Below are 23,205 nucleotides of genomic sequence, written 5' to 3'. Positions count from 1 at the left end.
CATCAGGGACCGTTTCTATGCATAAGCAACATAAGCGGTTGCTTAGGGCCCCACGGCCACTTGGCCGGATTTGATCGGCAGTTTTTCTCATGTTTTGTCAATCACTGCCATTCAGTCACTCAATTGATAGCTAAGTTAGCTAGCCAGCTATTTAAACCTTTTAAAGTTTTAGAAAGCTGGCTAGACTAATTTACCTCATGGCTAAATTACTTACTGGGCACTCAAGGCACATGCCAAGTGGCCCTGACCTCAAGGGGCCCCCATTAATTAATATCATATGAAGATGGCATAAGTAATTGCAAAATGTATAGAACTGCAGGGAATTAAAACTTAAAACTGAAAAATCTTCTCTCCATCCAATGGTAAAATGTGTAGAACTGCAAGAAATGTGCACGCTTTTCTCTCACCCCCCCAACCCCCAATTTTTGGTTTTTGAATTGCAGAAAATGTGCTTTAAAACAGCAACATTTTCTCTACACCCCATGGCAAAATGTGTAGATTTGCAGAACATTTACTTAAAAGCTGTACATTTTTCTCTCTGCTGCCAATAGCAGGGCCACTAAAATGTTTTGCCCACAATGTGGGGGGGGGGGGGCCCAACCAAATCTTGCTTAGGGCCCCTAAAACGTCTATGCAACTAATGTAACCATTATATTGTATTGCCTGCATATACAGTACTTGATGACTGTATTCAATGTCCTTTTAGTATAAGGGGGATAAAGACAAATTTCATTCGCACTTTTCACAGGCCAAACTGTTATCGGAGCACATCTTGATGTCTACATTTAAAGTTCTCATGTTTTCTTGAAATGTTCGGGTCATCCATTTGATGCATGACCACAAATTGTCTGCCCACTGTAGCAAAGAAAACAAATAATAATTGTCAGACTATAATGTTTAATCTTAACACAACAAATTATTTTGGATCTGTGTCAGTAACCGATAAGTTAACACTGGGGCAAAGGTACACTTTTTACTCTGTTTCATAAACTACCATTCTGTTAGATAGTCTCCTACGCTGAATATGTTTTCTTTTTTTCAAACATCTGAAGACTTGATGGGTAAATTATGCCCTTAGATTTAGAAGGCGTAAGAACACACTTCATGGATAAGAGCACACCACTTATTTAGTGTAATGTCCTGTACCAGGTTTCTATGACACTATCACAGCAGATTATCTTTTCGTTGGATCCCCCTGTTATCTCATGTCTATTTTCAATGTAATTGTCTTCCTTCGAATATCAGACGTAATTTGGCAAAGAATAGCTTCATTTCAATCTGCTTCCTCACTTTAATTATACAGTATGTTACCCCATAGGCTACACTGTGCAGCCTTCTCATTACAGCCCCCCTCACGTTCATTGTAGGCATACTGTAATGAATCTCTTCGTCGTCTGAGGAGGAGTAGGAAGGATCGGACCAATATGCAGCGTGGTAAGTGTCCATGTTAATTTATTAGACTGAAAACACAAAACAAAATAACAAAATGATAGGAAGAAACGAAACAGTTCTGTCAGGTGAATACACAAAACAGAAAACAACTACCCACAAATCATAGTGGGAACACAGGCTACCTAAGTATGGTTCTCAATCAGAGACAACGATTGACTGCTGCCTCTGATTGGGAACCATACCAGGCCAAAAGCAGAAATACAAACCCTAGAACAAAAACCTTGAATGCCCACCCCAACTCACACCCTGACCAAACCTTAACCGAGACATAAAAAAGGATCAAAGGTCAGGACGTGACAGTACCCCCCCCCCCCCAGAGGTGCGGACTCCGGCCGCAAAACCTAACCCCATAAGGGAGGGTCTGGGTAGGTATCTGTCCGCGGTGGCGGCTCTGGCACGGGACATGGACCCCACTCCACCATAGTCTTGGCCCACTTAAGTGGTGCCTTTGGAGCGGCGAACCTCACAGCTGACCTCGGACTGGGGACCCTTGCAGCGGACCCCGAATAGACGGGAGATTCTGGCAGCTCCGGACAGGAGGGAGGCTCTGGTAGCTCCGGACAGGAGGGAGACTCTGGAAGCGCTGGACAGTAGGGAGCATCTGGAAGCGTTGGACAGGAGGGAGACTCTGGAAGCGCTGGACAGGAGGGAGACTCTGGAAGAGCTGGACAGGAGGGAGACTCTGGAAGCGCTGGACAGGAGGGAGCACCTGGAGGGAGGAGATGAAGAGACAGCCTGGTGCATGGGGCTGCCACAGGAGGCCTGGTGCGTGGAGGGGGCACCGGATGGACCAGACCGTGGAGGCGCACTTGAGGTCTCGAGCTCCGAGCCTGCACAACCTGTCCTGGCTGGATACTCCCTGTAGCCCGGCAAGTGCGGCAGGGTGGAAAAGACCGCACTGGTCTGTGCTGGCGAACCGGGGACACCGTGCGCAGGGCTGGTGCCATATAACCCGGGCCGAGGAGACGCACTGGAGACCAGATGCGCTGAGCCTGCTTCATTGCTCCTGGCTCGATGCCCACTCTAGCCCGGCCGATACGAGGAGCTGCGATGTAGCGCACCGGGCTATGCCTGCACGCCGGGGACACCGTGCGCCTCACGGCATAACACGGTGCCTGCCCGGTCCACTTCTCGCCACGGTAAGCACGGGGAGTTGGCTCAGGTCTCCTACCTGACTTAGCCACACTCCCCGTGTGCCACCCCCCAAGACATTTTTGGGGCTGCCTCTCGTCCCTGTTGCGCTGCCGTGCTAACTCCTCATAATGCTACGATATTCCCCAGGGTCCATTACCGTCCAAAATCTCCTCCCAAGTCCAGGAGTCCAGAACCCTCTGCTCCAGGTTACCACGCTACTTGGTCCTTTTTTGGTGGGTGATTCTGTGACGATTCTCCTCCTCTTCTGAAGAGGAGTAGGAAGGATCGGACCAATATGCAGAGTGGTAAGTGTCCATGTTCATTTATTAGACTGAACACACAAAACAAAATAACAAAGTGAAAGGAAGAAACGAAACAGTTCTGTCAGGTGAATACACAAAACAGAAAACAACTACCCACAAATCATAGTGGGAACACAGGCTACCTAAGTATGGTTCTCAATCAGAGACAACGATTGACAGCTGCCTCTGATTGGGAACCATACCAGGCCAAAAGCAGAAATACAAAACCTAGAACAAAAACCTTGAATGCCCACCCCAACTCACGCCCTGATCAAACTGAACAGAGACATAAAAAAGGACCTAAGGTCAGGACGTGACACATACAGGTTCATTGTAGATATGGCCTCTTTGGTCCCCTTGACGTGAGAAAAAGTGTACCTGGTCCATACTCTGAAGGCTGCAGTGTAATAAGGTTATATCTGGTCCTAGCAGCTGGCTGCTCTCCTCTCTGGTTCCATCTCCGGCCAGTTTCATCTCCCTGCCAGCCTGGACTGTGTCGTCAGGAGGAGGGTCAGGGTGAAACATGGTGGACTTCTCCACCCAACTGGCGTCTCCATTCTGACACCACCAACACGTACAGGAGGCCTATACATCAAGCACATATAGGCTATACACTTAAAACACCTGCGCGCGAGCACACACACACACACACACACACACACACACACACACACACACACACACACACACACACACACACACACACACACACACACACACACACACACACACACACACACACACACACACACACACACACACACACACACACACACACACACACACACACACACACAGACACAGACACAGACACATATACAAACACGCAAAACACCCTCTTCTCTGGCTCATTTGGCGTTAGGCAGTGGCTCATTTATTTTCCATCTGTTTGCATTCATTAAGTTATTTCTGATTTATTGCTGCATTTGCAAGTCAATGGCTAGCAAGGTTACGTCCCTGCACCTTTCACTATACAGTAGAAAGGAATATGAACTCTCTATTGCATTATTTGCTGTTGTGTTAACTGTTTATGTTTAAAAAAACTTACAGCTAGATAATACTTCAAAAAATGTTATTTGGTTATTGAATATGCTATATTAAGATGAATGGATTCTATTTACAGTATAGGAAGTGTTTTATGTACAGTAGAGTTGTATCGAGACTGTATTGCCTGTAGGGATCATAGCACTTTGACTAGACAACAACAGAGGAGAGAGAAAGTCTAAACACAGGGTGCTTCTATTTTTTATTTTTTGGTGGGGTGGGGGATGAAATCAAGCCATGTGTCCTGTCCTTCAGCCTGACCCCTTGTGGTCTGTGGAGCCTTGGCTCTCTCTGCTGGTTCCCTTTGCCACCTTAATCCTCACTGTCACCCACCTGCCCACGGCCAACTCTTTAGCCCATGAACTTCACAGTGCCCTTTGCATCCCCATTAAATTCACAGTGGTAATCCCAACCTGACATCATTCAACCCATTCTATTTTGCCCAAGGATACCAGTCTGTCTGAGTTTGTCTGCTGAGCACCCTGCTACAGGTCCAACAGGCAGTTGGGATTGGTCTCTGAAGACCGTCAACACATGGATGTGGCTTAGCATAGCGGAGAGAGTATTTTAGGTGTGTGAATAATGATCTCCGTCCCCTCAGCAGCAGGTCAACAGCACGTTGGATTTAGGGCGCTATCTTTGGTTGGATAGTTGAATGGTTCAAAAGAAGTAGGGGGGTGTTGTGGGGTATCCGTTGTCTTTGGGACGAGTGTAAAAGGGGGTTAATGCAGGAGGTGGTGGGGGAGCTGTATACCCAACCCAGCCGACCCCAGCAAGATCAGGCATGTCTCTGCATAGTCCACTACTCTGCAGGGAAGTGAATTCCCAACCGTGGAATCACTCATCCTCACTAGGCTCAGTAAACTGTATTTTCACTAAACCTAATTGTATTAACACAGTCATTTGCCTTGTCTGTTTTATCAGAGCAAAATGCCTTTTACGGATAGTTTTACAATCTGTACAACTTTTATCAGCTGGGTAATGAGCCAGTCAGATTGACTAGGACTTCATCAAATGTTAAATTGAAACTCTCTTATGATGACAGAAATACTCATACTTATTTAAGTGTCCAAATTGTGAGGCTTGTAAAATCTGTGTTGTTAACAATATAATCGCTGTAGTTCTGCAAACATTATTCCACAGATATTGCTATCAGCACCCACTTTGAACAGAGCTCTCTGACAGGTGGTCCCTCACAGTACACAATGTTTATTTTGGTGTACACACATGAAGACACTTACAAAACAACTACATCCCAAGTTGCCCATGTTGGATAATAACAAAGTTGGTATAATCTGTACACAACACTTCTATAGCATGAACAGTTTATTACCCCCATGACTTGATTAAGCAAGGAAAGGTATACTGGCCTCTAGTGTTTAGATCGGGCTGCGTGCACCATACGCAATTTCAATACTGAACAAAAATATAAACGCCACATGTAAAGTGTTGGTCCCATGTTTCATGAGCTGAAGTAAACAATCCCAGAAATGTTCCATACGCACAAAAAGCCTATTTCTCTCAAATGTTGTGCACAAATTTGTTTACATTCCTGTTCATGAGCATTTCTCCTTTGCCAAATTAATCCATCCACCTGACAGCCGTGGCATATCAATAAGCTGATTAAACAGCATGATCATTACACAGGTGCACCTTGTGCTGGGGACAATAAAAGGCCATGCTATGGGTTATGGTATGGGCAGGCATAAGCTATGGACAACGAACACAATTGCATTTTATCGATACCGTGATGAGATTCTAATGCACATTGCCATTCACCCACCGCCATCGCCTAATGTTTCAGCATGATAATGCATGGTCTCATATCGCAAGGATCTGTACACAATTCCTGGAAGCTGAAACTTTCTCAGACATGTCACCCATTGAGCATGTGTGGGATGCTCTGGATCAACACGCATGAAAGCGTGTTCCAGTTCCCACAAATATCCAACAACTTCGCATAGCCATTGATGAGGAGTGGGACACAATTCCAGTGGCCACAATCAACAACCTGATCAACTCTATGTGAACTCTGTGAAAGAGGAGTGACTGGTTTTCTGATCTATGCCTCTACTTTTTTTAAAGGTATCTGTGACCAACAGATTCATATTAGGGCCTAATCATCTTTGAAATTGTTGCATGTTGCATTTATATTTTTGTTCCATGTACAATAGGGACCATATGGGCAAGCCATACGAGCATTCCAAGCCCCCCACTGTGAAACTATGCAAAGTGTTCCCAAGACATGACATGTCTTTTAAATAGAAAATGGATATGAAAGTTTATACGCCTCCTGAAATACTATAAATACTACCTGTCCACAGTTTGATAATTTCCATCAATTCGTATTAATTTCCTAAGTTAAGCAGCTAAAGTTCTGTTTATAGAAAAAAACTGTAAACCCAGAAGAGCCACTCTTCAGCACATTATCATAAGGTTTGACATGCTAACAACAGGTTTTTAGACTCTGATTTATTCTATTGATATCTAATGCCAATCCAAATTCAAAGTGGTCCATCAAAGACTATTAAACATTGACCATAATGACTGACATCATTGGTTCGAGTCTTATTTTAGCTCAATAACAAGCAACATCTAAGGAAATGTACCCTCTGATGAACAGCTGAAATCCATATGGCGTTATAGAACATCTTAGCCATTCGTGACTCATCTTTGGTGAGGATGGGTAAGCTAAGCCTCCCTGTTTTATCAGCCAGCACCGTACACATCCTCTAGCCTTGAGTTGGATCTCGGTCACCTCTATCAGAGCACACATCACCTTGTTTCCCTAGACATCGGTCTGTCTGGACGATGTCTTCTAGGAGATCATGACTGTGCTGTGTACTGTAGTGGTTGTGACAGTAGCTCTGAAAAAAAATCAAGTCTGGACGTAGAGGTTGACCTTCAATGTTACAGTGGTCATAGAAAAACTATTCTAAAGCCAGTCAAACAACTGAGATAATAGCAGTTGATTAAACAGTTGATTCTTTGTGTGCTCTCCAATGACACATCAACGGTAGGCCTATGGGGGGATTCCTATTTAGATTTGTCCATATTCAGAAATGAATGTAAGAAAATTGTTAGTGAAATTGACATATTACTCATGTTACAGAGCAAGCTTCATATGACACCAATACTTACTTTGTAGCACATACAGTACATAGGAAACATTATGAAGTCTTGAAGGAGGCCGGGGTAATGCCAGAATGTCAGAAATATTCTAACTTCAATTAAATATTTCCTAATTATGATTTTAGATACAAATATCAAGTATAGGTCAGCAATCCTTCATTCTATGGACCATTCTATGGACCAATCATGGTCCTTTTTAGTCCTGGTTTCGTGAAGAATCACCATATGGGTTGTTAGATATCTCAAAGTATCAAAGGCCTTATACTCAATAAAGGCTAAATACTATGCTCTAAGACCTCTCTCAACACTCAATAACACAGCAAATGTGAAAACCGGGTTACTGAAAGGTAGAGAGAGAGAGTGAAGATGGTGACATGATAGTACGTTTGAAAGTTTACGTGCCGCTCGTTGTGTCACATTGCATAATTTACAGTCAGGGCCGGCTCTAAGATGATAAATCCTTGTGGGCAGTCAGACATTTTTTTGTCTGTTTCCTGCTTGTTTACTGCAACATGACATTTTGGGTGGGCAATGCCCAACCCTGAACCCCCTAGAACCGGCCTTGTTTACGGTTCTGTTCTGGTTGTGTTTGTGTCCTAGAACTGGTGAGTGGGTTTCCCTAAACTAACAGCAGATCATTATTATCCTCAGCATTGCATATATTCCTTCAGAGCGAACACCATGTTCCATTCATCCGTTAGTGCCAGAAAGTTCCTCTTGACATACCCTGCTGTCATCGCTCATAATTTACAGCCTCTCCTGTCCATCCTTTCTCGAATCCACACGGTAAAAATAGCTCATCTCATACATACTCACTCTGTTCTCCATAGCCATACACTGATGGGGTTTTGAGGAGGAATAGGACCCATTACAGTGTTGTCATATGATTTGATGAAACACCATCGTTATATGACATTTTAATGAGCTCTATAAAGATGATCCAGGGCTTGGGGAGGATGGCCAATGTCATAGGGGAAGAATTCTCTTCCTGTGGGCCTTTAAAGGGAGTTTTTCTTTTAGAAGAAGCCAGTGTGTACAATTTGAGGCGATGATTTTTCTGTCAGCCCACCAACTGCGCTTGAGTTTGCCTTATTGGCTCCATTGTCGCTCCCCTCCCCTCGTTCTACCCAGACGCTGCCCTCTTCACAAGGGCTTGAGCCAAAGACGTGTCAATCCCAACCACTGTAAACGTAAGGGAAACCTGAAGAAGAAGAGTATCAGTTTTCAAAAGCAAGGACACTTCACCTTTGTATGATCGTTCTCATGAGAACGTGTCCAGCTTGGGCTTTCGTAACAGTATCTTCACCGAGGGCCCTGCTGGCCCTGTCGGCTATGTTGGCTCACTTGTGGAACAGCATTTAACACTGAATGTGTTGCTTGCAACGTTTCTTAAAGCAGAAAGTTCTCAGTCTTTTTCTGTATGTCACTGTATGTGTCACACACATTTCTGTTAAAGAGTTAGGTATGCAGAGAACTTGCATTATGTGGATAATCATAAATAGGTTGACACCAGCAGATCAAATTTGAATCAGGTAAAAATGAATTCATCTAACACAGCAATGGAAAACAATATTGAGGAATTTTCCTTCATTGTTGATTTCCCTTACCTAACAACTATCTCCAATTTAAGCAAATGGTTTGTTTAATAAACTATCTGCTACTGTAATGTGTCCTTGTTGTTTGCTGTGGTTAGCTCGACCACTCTATCCCCATGACGCCATTCACACTACATAATATTTCCCAAACACAAATAATCCGACGCCAATCACACTTTGCCTGTGGAAGATTTGAAATGCCACTATGCATGTGAGACATGTATCCCCTGTAAGTGTGAATAGACTAAGCATTATAAGCAGTTAAATACCGTGTGGCGTTTGTATCTCCTATTAAACCTTAATGTGTTGGTTGTGTGGCTGTTTATTAAATAGTTGTTACCACTGGATGTGTGTGACCTATTGTTCATTAGTGTTGCAAAATGGGAAACAAAACGGACACTTTTACCATAGTTTCAAAGTGAAAGGGTAGGTGTAATGTCTTTCATGTTCTCATTGTGTCATTCATGTTAGCTTCAATAGAGCCCCACAGTGGAGGTGTCATAATACCCATAAAACCTAGCGGTCAGGCAGGGAAATAAATCTCTCTCGGACAAAGTGACTTTTATCAATATATTCAGCTCTCTCAGATTCAAAAATACTCATTTGCATCAAAGTAGACATCATGGAAAACTGCAATCTCTGCAAGCTCATGCACGTCATCTCTATTTGACAACTTTGCTAACAGGTATCGGGTCAATTTAAAACGTGCACAGGTCAGTTTACAGAATGTTCCATTTCATGAAATGTAGCTAATTTATGCATTACTACATTTAGCTAACATTAGATAATTAATCCAGAAATTCTTACATTTGCCTCGATTTAGTAGTCTCGTCCAGATCATCATGGCATTTGTAGTTTTTTATGATAGCCACATTAGCAGTTAATTAGTATTTCGTTTTTTTGAGGCATCAATACAGCCGAATATGTTGATAAAAGTCACCTTGTACGAGAGAGATTTACATGGTTATCAAAACACCATGCCTACACGAAACACAGCCCTTAGTTGAAGTGTTTCTAAAATCCCTTATGGGAAATGTTAATGGTGGAAAAACGATTGGAACCATTTCCCTGTTAGACCGCCAGGTTTTATGGGTATTATGACTCTGTGGTAGTCTATAGTTACTAACCAACATCCTGAAAGTTTTTAAATGCATCTGACGAAACACTAACTATTAACATGGATGATAGACAGTTGTTTCCAGTTGTTTTGTTTCCCATTTGTCTGGTCAAGCTCCCCCTCCACCCAAACGTCCTAACTACACACACACTCCTCTCTCTAGCCCCTGTGTGTTTTCCGAAACTAGGGCGGCCTCCTGTGGAATGCAGGGCTCCGTTTAATCCCTGAGTCTTGTCAGGCCTTTTTTATAGGAAAGTCCTCTCAACGTCCAGCAACAAATGGAGCACAGGGATTTATCCGTGGAGATAGAGTTTCAGCCTGCAGCTGAACGCCCCTCTCTCACAGCTCCACTAGGCTTCCTTGTTAAATTAAGCCACAAGGAGACTGTGTGTCGCTGCTACTGCTGCTAGTCTCCTTGGCTGGGTCTGTGTGTATGTGTGAGGTGAGCTTGATTCTAGCCTGATCTTCCTTTCTGTTTCCCCTGTGTACCTTCAGAGCGAGTACGGGCCAGCATGTCAGCCCCCGGCAGCTCCAGCGGACTAGAGGTTCTCCTGTCTACTCTGCAGGTAGGAACACACTGGGTCTGGGACTGTGTATGTGTGCGCCTGTCACGTTGTGTGACCGTGTCTCTGTTTGCTCACGTTCGCTGATATGGCAGTCTAAAGTGGAACGCTCCAAATAAAGTGGGCAGGGGATCTGCTGACTGACGGGAAAGGGACGCTAGGCTAGCAACACGCACTTTCTCCGTAGAGCTGAAAGAGGAAGATAAATGGAGAGCTTGGGACTATAAGGTTCTTTCTGCAGTTTTGTCAAAATGTAGTTATTGACATAGCCTTGTTCTGTTCAATGTTCTCTACCTACTGTATATAGTACTCTAAACACCCCAATTCATGTTGTTAAGTTCAAAAGAATACTAAATACAAATCACTGACACCATTCAAACCAGTGAGGGTTCGGGAACTTTAAGGCCAATCAATTATCTCAGAATTCTATTTTTGCAGATAGAACCTTTTAGTTCCAAGGTCTCAGAATGGTGATCATAAGCATCAATACCCAGAAACTATTACCTGGAAACATGTTCACAACTTTCACTCGCCAAACAGCTACTGTTCGTACAAATTAGCACCGGGCATAGATCACTCTAGTATTACACAGACAGCTAATAATGTAGCTTACTGTGTAGCTTCTAGAAATGTAAGTTTCAATTTAGATTGTGTTCAAATCATTTTTATGAGATGGTAAACACATTTCCATTTAAATGTTAGTATATTGTATAGTCGTAGTATTTTAGTGTACTCTTAGTCAGTGTCGAGAATACTGTAATTTATACACTCCTAACGGAATTAAATAAATGGTGAAAAATATTTTCCAATATTGGTGTGTGCCCACTTTATTTAAAGTAGCTAAACTAGTTGATAAATCAGTTTGTGCAGTTTACATGACATTAACTTGTGTATGAAAAAGCTTGTGAAGTGAAATGCATGACCAGCTGTATGAAGGCCGGCAGAAGGCTGGCGGGCAGATGTCAGTGGGGATAGCTAGCTATACTGTAGCTGTTCTGGTGGGAGAGGAGCAGAGGATTACAATATAGAACGGATGGTGTGTGAGATATTATGTACAGCCCAGTGAATGCAGCTGATCCCTCTGTACTGCGGTTGTCAGGATCCACATTTAAAACCAGTTTCATAATGTTATGTTGTTGGTGCATTTTGTTGATGCATTTGGTTCTGTTGAACCACAGTTGTCAAGCATGTTGGTAGACTATTCGTTTTTTCCCCCACGAGTTTGTAAGTAATTACATTTTTACATATTATGTCAAAGCTGTTATATGTTTTGGCCTTCACGCTTGTTGTGTATTTGCAGTAAAACAGTATGAAATGAGAAAATAGTATGAAAATAGAATTTCGTTATAACCAACTGTATTTCAAATGTAAACAACACATAAACAACATAAACATAAACAACTTTGTATTCTTATATAAAAATGGACAACTTTGCATTTTTTGAATATTACAATTTTTACCATGCTTTTTGGAAGAAACAGTATTTTAATTTTGACCAAAGTAGACAGTAGGTTCTCTCTTAATTTGAGTAATAAATATTCATTTGATTTCTGATCCACTTCCCAGCCATGTATCCTGATCTGATAATGAATTATGATAGAGCACACTGACAACACCATTAATTTCAATGCTTAGCCGAAGACAAAGTGTCGCCCCCCACAAAGTAGCAGTCGCCAACTGTTATCATTAAGTGGCTAGTCTCACAAATACACTGGCCTTGGTGTGCGGCTGTTGGTGCCTGTATTGCTAGTACCAGTAATTAATATATTCATGTCATATACTGAACAAAAATATAAACGCAACATGCAACAATTTCAATGACTTTACTGAGTTACAGTTCATATAAGGTCAATTGTAATAAATACATTAGTCCCTAATCTATGGATTTCACATGACAGGGCAAGGGTGCAGCCATGAGTGGTCCTGGGAGGGCATAGGCCCACCCACTAGGGAGCCAGGCCCAGCCAATCAGAATGAGTTTTTCCCAACAAAAGGGCTTTATTACAGACAGAAATACTCAGTTTCATCAGCTGGCAACAGCTCTGGTGGACATTCCTGCAGTCAGCATGCCAATTGCACACTCCCTCAAAACCTGAGGCATCTGTGGCATTGTGTTGTGTGACAAAACTTCACATTTTAGAGTGGTCTTTTATTGTCCCCAGCACAAGGTGCACCTGTGTAATGATCATGCTGCTTAATCAGCTTCCTGATATGCCACACCTGTCAGGTGGACGGATTATCTTGGCAAAGGAGAAATGCTCACTTGCAGGGATGTAAACAAATTTGTGCACAAAATGTGAGAGAAATAAGCTTTTTGTTTGTACAGTATGAAATATTTCTGGGATCTTTTATTTCAGCTCATAAAACATGGGACCAACACTTTACATGTTGTGTTTATATTTTTGTTCAGTAAGAGTATCAAGGATCAAGGTAAGACCCAGATGCAGACTGTCAAAGTAGCACTGTTTATTGTAGCAAACAGGGGAATACAAAGACAGGTCAAGGAAGGCAGGGGTCGAAAATCCAGGGTAGGCAGAGGTACAGGACGGCAGGCTCAGGGTCAGGGACCGGCAGGGTCAGTAATCCAGAGGTGGAGCAAAGGTACAGGACGGCAGGCAGGCTCCGGGTCAGGTGGGCCGGTACAGGGTCAGGACAGGCAAAGGTCAAAACCGGGAGGACCAGCAAAGAAAGGCTGGGAAAAAATAGGACCTGACAGGAAACCGCTGGTAAGCTTGAATGATCAAGACGAACTGGCAACAAACAGACAGAGAACACAGGTATATATACACAGGGGATAAAAGGGAAGATGGGTAACACCTGGAGGGGGGTGGAGACAAGCACAAAGACAGGTGAAACACTGCATCTCAATGCTAAAGGCATCACTACAGACCCTTGTTTAATTCCAGGCTGAATCACAACCGGTGGTGATCGGGAGTCCCATAGGGTGGCTCAGTGTTGTCTGGGTTAGGGTTTGGCTAGGGTAGGCCATCATTGTAAATAAGAATTATTTGTTCTTAACTGACTTGCCTAGTTAAATAAAGGTAAAACAAATAATTGTCTGATCTGATGTAATAGAGACATGGAGAGTAACAGTATGCCAATGTCAGTAGTTCTTAATGAAACCAATGGCCACCAACCATCAATTCTAAGGTCTTCTGAAGTGCATGTGACAGAAAGACATGGTTCTGCACAGCTACACCTTATGTCAGCTCAGCTGTAATAGATCACCTCTGTTGGGTGTTGGGTCCTGTCTCTTATTCCCTCTGTGACAACACCTGTCGTAGAGTATGCACGCAGAAAGGCCAACAGAGAATCTATCTTCTGCACTGTTAAATGTCAAGGTCATTGTAGTAGTTTCCCTAGATCATTTCATGTGTTCTGTTATTGTTTTCCCTTGTAGTTTGTCAGAAATGCTGTACTCGCAGTGTTTATTTTATGAAATATTTAACTTACGTGATTTGTTTTCATTTCTTTCGGTTCTGTACTTTTAAAGCGGTGCATACATACTGTACAATCCTTCAATAATGTCTTCCTTTGCGTATCTCTCTCCCAGTGGTTTATTGAAGAACCAGCGTTTCAGCCTTCTTTACGGTTCTTAGATTTTTCCAGTTTACCGTGTGGTCCGTCAGTCGGCACCTCGTCAACTATTAAGCTTTGAGTCTGCAGCTTCCACCTTATCCCTTTCCATATGTAAAATCATCCCAATCAAATAATATTGCTGCCACCTGTCTAACAAAGTTAGCCCTTCTCAGCACATACGGTATAGGCCGATATTTTCCCTGCCTGTTATCATACAGGAATTCTCTCAGCTATAAATGTCAAAGTCTGGGCCTGAATCGTGTAGGTGATCCATCCGCACCTCATCACCATGCCTGTTTAGGTGCCGTCTGTCTACAGAGATACCAAATTACACCTTATTCCCTATGTAGTGCACTACCAGGGCCCATAGTAGTGCACTATATAATGAAAGGGTGCGATGTGGGACTTCTCTCTGGGGATTAGTGCCCCCCATACAGAAAGGCTGTCATCTGCTGCTGCTTTTAAACACAGCACCACAGCCCCTGCTGGGCCTGGGGCATTCGGTTTCCTGCACCTGGGCCTGCTGCAGTATTTGGGACCCACGCTGTGTTGTTGTGACCTAAGTGATCTCACCACCTAATTCATCCTCAAAATTAGACGTCTGAGTCAAAGCTCCCCAGCTGGGTCTTGGGAAATGCATTTGCGTTGCCAGTCGAGAGCATGGTCACATAGTTAAATACAACAACAATGCCAATGACAGTTCTCTCGTTCGAGTTGCCACTCTACAGCCAACACTACAGAAAACAACAGCAGCAGTCTGGCTGAGGTTTTGACATAGTGTTGATCTCTTCTCCCCACAGAATGCAGGGGACATTGAGAGCACCCTCAATATCCTCAATGTGCTGGATGAGCTGCTTTCAGCTGGTGAGTCTCTGTTGTTGATTCAGATTCATAGTAATTCCATGCAGATAAAATGCTACGGTACGTCTACTCTCCCAAGAGAGCTACAGTCTACTACCCTTCGTTGGTTTAGTTGTGTGTGTGTGTCAATGTGTGTGTCGTGTGTCTGTGTGTGTGTGTTCCAGGCACAGACAGACGGATCACCTACATGATCTCGAAGGGGGGCAGCGAGGCCCTCCTAAACGCCCTGGTGACCACAGCCAGGACCATCTCCCCCAACTTCACCATCCTCCTCCCCCTGCTGCACCTCCTGGCCAAGGTCGGACACAGAGGTGAGGCTCCAACTGACAGATCGGAGTGGAAATATAGTTTAGAAGAACGTGAAGTGATACAATATTTGGAGATGTCATTATTTAGCGGTTGTCATGAAAGTACATGGCTATTTGTCTCAGTTATACTGCATGTTGTCGTAAGAGGTTGTGAAACGGTCTGTAGATCTCGACCTTTCAACACAGTGGGTAGCTTGATGATTTTCTTAGTTACCGTCTTAGAATGTCAACAGGAAGTTAGTCCACATCAAATAATGGCGATATCATGGCTTTCTCCTCCTTGGGCGAGGTGTCCATCAGCTTTTAATAGAAAGGCCGACAGGTCCATCTGAGCCTGCATCTGGATGCATCCCAAATGGCACTAGCTATTCCCTGAACAGGGCTCTGTTAGTCACTGTATAGGGAATAGGGTGTCATTTGGATGTCATTATCCATTATCTGACAAAGCTTCACTGACATGGATGCATACCTTCATATCGTCACTAGTGGCATGTGGCCACTTGTATGAGTAGGAGAAGCTTTCTCCATTCATATACATTGCAATGTTCATTGTCACCCAAGCTAATGAAGGATTTATGGTAACCGGTATCAACAGCATCAGCTGGTTTCTAAAAACCCATTTTGGTCTCAAGCTATTTTGACAAGAATGAGAAGCAATGGTCAATTTATATGGTGCTGTGCAATATAATCGATCAATGTGGTTGTATAACTACTTGAATTAGATCCCACAACTCTTTACTTTCACACCTGCTTCATGATGTTACTGCTAAACAGCACATATAGTTTTATTGGTCTCACCTGCATTCCAGTAAAAGCCAAGCTTTACCCTTTACTTCAGGGCCCGGTGAGCCTTTTCTCTCTTCTCTACAGAGCATAGTACAGTCAGTCATCTAATGGGTGCCTATGACTGGACTCTTCACATTTAACGGGTGTCCTCCGATCACTAAAACGCCAGCTTTGAATGTTGATGCAATATCCAATAAAGCCAGTGACGCGTTTGAACGTTGGTCTAAGTGGTTTTTCCACTGTAATTGCTGTAATATTGTATCATAAACTAGGATTTTTGTGCCTGGTTAAGCATGGTTGTGTGTCAGTGATTAGTAGAAAATCATACCAGATCTATTCCACTCCACAAACCGCCAGGCAATTCACATGTGTAAAAGCAGTGAGAAATCATTCAAGCAGATAGACAATCTAATAGCGTATTTGGATTGCATATCATTCAGTGAAAATATTGTCCTCGTGTGCCCAAGCAGCTTTTATTCATGAATTCATTTCATTATGGTGATTCACAATGAGAAGTGTTTTCTTGTTATTTTAAGTGGCGGATAAAATAAGCAAACCACATAGGCCTACAACTGTTTTAATTATACTAATCAAATCTTTATCTTCATTTGATCTGTTTTTCTACCTCATAGAATATTTCATTTTCTCTGAAAAATAACTGTGCAAACATTTGCACTGGTGTAAACAGTGTCAGTGGGTGGTCAGTTATCATTAGATCTGAGGGTTACCGATTGCTTGTCTGTGGTGTTATGTGTGTCTCGATCAGACCGTCGTATTGGGATGAAGGCAGAGAAGGCGGAGGCTGTGCTGCCAACTCTGACTCTGCTGAAACAGAATGTAAAACACACCAGGAGGACGGCAGCCTGCCTTTGGGTCCTCCAGGTTTTCTGCTCCTCTGGTAGGTCAATAAACCCTTAAAGCTTCAATCACACTTCACTGCTTTGTCTGGTTTGTGATTTACTCTCAATGTCAACAGTATCCAGAATTAATAGAAAGATCTCTATGGGACTCAGTGAGTTCAGGGAGTATGGAGGAGGTCTACATTCTGAAGAGGCGCCACATATTTGACTTGAGTGTAGATGTGCTGGTGCCCTTCATTTAGGATAGTAATTACGATTTAATGAAACCATACTGTATCCAAATATTGACCAGTGAAATGTGAAATGATGAAACAACATGGTCACAAGGTCTGATTTTGATGATGACTGTAAACTGTCAGTGAGTCGCTTATACTGTCACTGGTGAAAGTCCAGACTCTCCACAATCTTCCAATTTTGCTGCCTTAAAATGTAATTATGAAAGGGATTCAATTAGAGTTTTTCCCCTATCGATCTACCCAGCCTAATCCAAAGTGAAATAAAAATTATAGGACATTTTCCAAATTACTACAATATATAAAAGGAGGAACTATTGATTGCGTGTGTCTTCACACCCCAGGGGTAACACTTGGTGGAAGCACTATTGGCAGCCATTGTAGCTGTGAGTCATTTTTAATTGGACTCTTGTTCGAATTGGACTCTTGTTAGAATTGAACTCTCGTCAGAATTGAACTCTTAAGGCAACATATGTCCTTTTATTCATCAAAATTGCTCAAGCTCAGTACATTTGGTTGGGAATTTAATGATTGATATATGTATTTTTTCAGTATTATGGTGGCAGCATCATGTTACGGGTATGCTTGTCATTGGCAGGGACTGGGGAGCTTTTCACGATCTAAATAAATATGGAAGGAGCAAAGCCCAGTAAAAAGATCAAGGAAGACTAGCCTCAGTCTTTTGAAACCCTGGGATAGAGTTTAATTTTTCAGCAAGACAATTACACAAATGTTCATGCCAAAGACACACCAGAATGGCTTTCCAAGAGGTGTTGAGTTTTCCAGAGTGGTCTCAACTCAGTCCTGACTTAAATTAGCTGAAAATCAGAGACAAGGTTTGCTGCCCATCGCTTATTCCCAACCAAATGTACAGAGCTTGAGCAATTTAGCAAAAACAATGGACAGATGATGCCCTAAGAGTCTCACTCAGGAGAGGCTGTAGTGTCTTCGTAGTACTGGTAAAGGGCATAGGCCTACAGAATGAATCTCAGCTGTAATGGTGCTCCCACTAAGTATTAACTCTGGGCTGTGAAAACATCCTCATTTTGTATTTCTTAATCATTTGGAAACATTATATAATTTTACTTTCAGTTTGAAAATGTGGACTAGGTTGTGCAGATTGATAGGAAAAAAGAAAACCATTTCATCTCTTTTTTGATAACATTTTAAGGCAGCAAAATGTGAACACACTCGGCAAAAACTGGTTGAATCAATGTTGTTTCAACCCAAAGATTCAATGTGTTTATGCTGAACCAACTTGTAACCTAAATCCAATGGCGAGGTGACATTTTCGGTTGATTTCACTTTGAATCCACGTTTGTCGACAACCAAATGTAAATCCAAACTGGACGATGAACTGACATCCGTGCCCAGTGGGAAGATTCTGCAAGGGGTGTGTAGACTTTCAGTAGGCGCTGTAAATAGAAAAGTTTTGTCAGTAAGCAAACCTAAATGATGTGGTGGAAGTTAGAATTTTGGTTGAAGTTGAAGTCTCTTGAAATTCCCATGAAGCCAGTAGATTTCCACTCTGGACTCGTAAGGAATTGGACAAGGAGAAACGTCATGAATTAGCACTAGCCATTGAACGCAATTATCAATGGCATTTCTATTTCTTTCAGTCACCACAGCTACGCTGCTGGGACAAAACCGAGGCCTGGACGTTATATTCAGACTGATACCCCCTCACACTACGAGGCACAAACGTACCGTCAAGTGAGTATCGTATATCATGTCCACCTGTCATTGGCTGTGCCAGAGACATGCCACAGCTACAGCCAGAGCTCTACAGTATACCCACCGTTGCATTCTCTAAGCACTACACATATCACGGACGGATCAGATCGCACTGAAAATGAGACTAACCAAGTGCTGGGTGAATCAAATACTGCGCTCTATATGATTTATAGCCCAAGATTTAACCATAAGTTCTCCTGAAGTGCTGTAAATTATTCTCTGTGGTTAGGCAATATTTAACAATCTTAGTGTCCTTATCAATAGGCTTTGGCCTAATAAATGATTGTCGCAGGAGAGGTGTAATGTTTATTGAAGATTTACTCAAGGTAAAATTTTATTAATAATATCATGTATTTGGCATTCTATTTATAAGGCTAATGGTCACTACTTCTAATCTTCCGAAGATCCAATCAACCATGGATGAATGACAGTAAATCAGATGTCAATGTAGCTTTCATAAATGCAACTTAATTCCAAATGTACTTTCACATGTAGATTGTTTAAGAAAAGTTATAGGAAGTACTTTAAATGATTCAAATTTATTTAGGTAGGAGATGCAAAATTGTATGGAAGCTAATCAATGTCTAAATGTGTTGACATGATAGCTCAGCTGAATCGAGCGCAGTTTGTTTCCAAAGCTGAGCATGGTACTTGCTTCAGTTCCTTAGAAAACTATGCAGTTATTATTTTTTTTAAATGTATTATTTCTTACATTGTTAGCCCAGAAGTTCTCAAGTGTTATTACATACAGCCGGGAAGAACTATTGGATATAAAAGCGATGTCAACTTACCATCATTACGAACAGGGATAAGTCTTTCTGAAGTGGATCCTTTGTTCAGACCTCCACCCTGGACATGCAATCTTATTCCAGAGGCCGATCCAAAACAATGCGGTCGCTGCATGAGAGGCAGACGGAGCCGTCTACTGGTCAGACTCAGAAGGCGAGCACACCATCCACCGATTCGGAGCATATTACTGTCCAATCTCTAGATAACAAGATGCACAAAATTAGGGCACGAGTTGCCTTCCAGAGAGACGTCAGAGATTGTAACATTCTCTGTTTCACGGAAACATGGCTCACTCGGGATATGTTGTCAGTACAGTCGGTACAGCCACCCGGTTTCTTCACGGATCGCACCATCAGAAATAAACATCTCTCTGGTAAGAAGAAGGGCGGGGGAGTATGCCTTATGATTGACGGCTCATGGTGTAATCACAATAACATACAGGAACTCAAGTCCTTTTGTTCACACAACCTAGAACTCCTTACAATCAAATGCCGACCGCATTATCTTCCAAGATAATTATCTTCGATTATAGTCACAGCCGTGTATATCCCCCCCAAGCAGATCCCTCGTCAGCCCTGAAAGAACTTCACTAGACTCTAGTAAACTGGAAACCATACATGCTGAGGCTGCATTATTGTAGCTGGGGATTTTAACAATGCTAACCTAAGAACCATACTTCCTAAATTCTATCAGCATATCGAATGCGCGACAAGAGCTGGTAGCTTTCTGGATCATTGCCACTCGAACTTCCGCGACACATACAAAGCCCTCCCCCGCCCTGCCTTCGGCAAATCTGACCATGACTCCGTTTTGTTCCTCCCAGCCTATAGACAGAAACTAAAACAGGAAACTCCCATGCTCATGTCAATACAAAGCTGGTCTGACCAATCGGATTCCATGCTTCAAGATTGCTTCCATCACGTTGACTGGGATGTGTTCCGGATAGCCTAAGACGCTAACATTGATGTATACGCTGACTTGGTGAGAGAGTTTATTAGCGAGTGCATCGGAGATGTCACACCCTCTGTGTCCATTAAAACCTTCCCTAACCAGAAACCGTGGATTGATGGCAGCATTTGCACAAAACTGAAAGCGCAAACCACCACTTTTAGTCATGGCAAGGCCACCGTAAACAGGACCGAATACAAACAGTGCAGCTATTCCCTCTGCAAGGCAATCAAACAAGCCGTCAGTATAGAGACAAAGTAGAGGCGCAATTCTATGGCTAAAACATGTATGTGGCAGGGTCTACAGTCAATCACGGATTACAAAAGGAAAACCAGCCCCGTCACGGACACCGATGTCTAGCTCCCAGACAAATTAAACAACTTTTTTTGCTTGCTTTGAGGACAATACAGTGTCACTGACACGGCCCGCTACCAAAGCCTGTGGGTTCTCCTTCTCCGTGGCCAACGTGAGTAAAACATTTAAACGTGTTAACCCTCGCAAGGCTGCCGGCCCAGACGGCATACATAGCTGCATCCTCAGAACATGCGCAGACCAGCTGGCTGGTGTGTTTACGGACATATTCATCCAATTCCTATCCCAGTCTGTTTTCCCCACATGCTTCAATATTGCCACCATTGTTCCTGTTCCCAAGAAAGCTAAGGTAACTGAACTAAATTACTATCACCCAATTGCACTCACTTTTGTCATCATAAAGTGCTTTGAGAGACTAGTCAAGGACCATATCACCTCCACCCTACCTAATACCCTAGACCCAATCCAATTTGCTTACCGCCCCAATAGGTCCACTGACGATGCAATCGCCATCATACTGCACACTGTCCTATCCCATCTGGACAAGAGGAATACCTATGTAAGAATGCTGTTCATTGACAACAGCTCAGCATTTAACACCATAGTACCCTCCAAACTCATCATTAAGCTTGAGCCCTGGGTCTCAACCCCACCCTGTGCAACTGTGTCCTGGACTTTTTGACGGGCCGCCCCCAGGTGGTGAAGGTAGGAAACAACATCTCCACCCCGCTAATCCTCAACACTGGGGCCCCACAAGGGTGTGTTCTCAGCCCTCTCCTGTACTCCCTGTTCACCCATGACTGCATGGCCATGCACGCTTCCAACACAATCATCACGTTTGCACACGACACTACAGTGGTAGGCCTGGTTACTAACAACGGAGAGACAACCTACAGGGAGGAGGTGAGGGCCCTCAGAGTGTGGTGTCAGGAAAATAACCACTCACTCAATGCCAACAAAACAAAGGAGATGATCGTGGACTTCAGGAAACAGCAGAGGGAGCACCCCCCCATCCACATCGACGGGACAGCAGTGGAGAAGGTGGAACGTTTTAAGTTCATCTGTGTACACATCACAGATAAACTGAAATGGTCCACCGACACAGACAGTGTGGTGAAGAAGGCGCAACAGCGCCACTTCAATCTCAGGAGGCTGAGGAAATTTGGTCATCTAAAACCCTCACAACTTACAGATGCACAATTGAGAGCATCCTGTCGGGCTGTATGACTGCCTGGTATGGAAATTGCACTGCCCTCAACCTCAAGGCTCTCCAGAGGGTAGTGCGGTGTGCACAACGCATCACCGGGGGCAAACTACCTGCCCTCCAGGACACCAACACCACCCGATGTCACAGGAAGGCCAAAAAGATCATCAAGGACAACAGCCACCCGAGCCACTGCCTGTTCACCCCGCTATCATCCAGAAGGCGAGGTCAGTACAGGTGCATCAAAGCTGGGACCGAGAGGCTGAAAAACAACTTCTATCTCAAGGCCATCATACTTTTAAACAACCATCACTAACATAGAGAGGCTGCTGCCAACATACAGACTCAAATCTATGGCCACTTAAATAAACAAACTTAATAAAGGTATCACTAGTCACTTTAATTAATGTCACTTTAATAATGTTTACATATCTTACATTACTCATCACATATGCATATACTGTATTCTACACCATCTACTGCAGTTTGCCTATGCAGCACGCCATCACTCATCCATCCAATCCTTATATGTACATATTCTTATTCATCACTTTACATTTGTGTGTATTTGTGTGTATAAGGTAGTTGTTGTGAATTTGTTAGATTACTTATTAGATTTTACTGCGTAGTTGGAACTAGAAGCAAAAGCATTTCGCTACACTCGCATTAACATCTGCTAACCAAGTGTATGTGACCAATAAAATTGGATTTGATTTGATACTTAGAGGTAGGCATCTGGATGATAGACTTGTTCTCACTGCAGTGTATTACCCCTCGTATACCAGTAGGAGTCACTGTTCAGGCAGGAATCTATCGACACTTTTTATTACTTCAATCTTTATTTGGGTTTATGGCATGATGTTGAAACAATGCTGTTGATTGAAAAATACCGTTTTATTGTCAGCATTGAACCAAGGTCAAATAAAATATGCCTAATCAAATATCAAATGACAAAATAATTTCAATCACCCAATATACACTGAGCGTACAAAACATTAGGAACACCTTGCTAATATTGAGTTGCACCCCTTTTGCCCTCAGAACAGCCTCAATTCGTTGGGGCATGGACTCTACAAGGTGTCGGAAGCGTTCCACAGGGATGCTGGCCATGTTGACTACAATGCTTCCCACAGTTATGTCAAGTTGGCTGGATGTCTTTTGGGTGGTGGACCATTCTTGAAACACACAGGGAAACTGTTGAGTGTGAAAAACCCAGCACCTTTGCAGTTCTTAACACACTCAAACCAGTGCG

The 23,205-nt window shown here is 43.1% G+C and overlaps 1 protein-coding gene across 3 annotated transcripts in view; it reads left to right on the top strand.

Moving 5' to 3' along the window:
* Nucleotides 1-23,205, top strand: part of LOC124038159 (cytosolic carboxypeptidase 4) — a 183,397-nt gene that overhangs the window by 5,409 nt on the left and 154,783 nt on the right. For all 3 annotated transcript variants that reach the window (XM_046353684.1, XM_046353676.1, XM_046353694.1), the window contains exons 2-6: nucleotides 10,272-10,342; nucleotides 14,719-14,782; nucleotides 14,944-15,090; nucleotides 16,640-16,771; nucleotides 18,586-18,679. In XM_046353684.1, the coding sequence (XP_046209640.1) occupies nucleotides 10,272-10,342; nucleotides 14,719-14,782; nucleotides 14,944-15,090; nucleotides 16,640-16,771; nucleotides 18,586-18,679 (508 nt within the window). The remainder of the gene's footprint in view (nucleotides 1-10,271; nucleotides 10,343-14,718; nucleotides 14,783-14,943; nucleotides 15,091-16,639; nucleotides 16,772-18,585; nucleotides 18,680-23,205) is intronic.

The sequence above is a fragment of the Oncorhynchus gorbuscha genome, linkage group LG01 (genome assembly GCF_021184085.1).
Source record: "Oncorhynchus gorbuscha isolate QuinsamMale2020 ecotype Even-year linkage group LG01, OgorEven_v1.0, whole genome shotgun sequence".
Classification (NCBI taxonomy): domain Eukaryota; kingdom Metazoa; phylum Chordata; class Actinopteri; order Salmoniformes; family Salmonidae; genus Oncorhynchus; species Oncorhynchus gorbuscha.
This window is presented reverse-complemented; position numbering and strand designations above follow the sequence as displayed.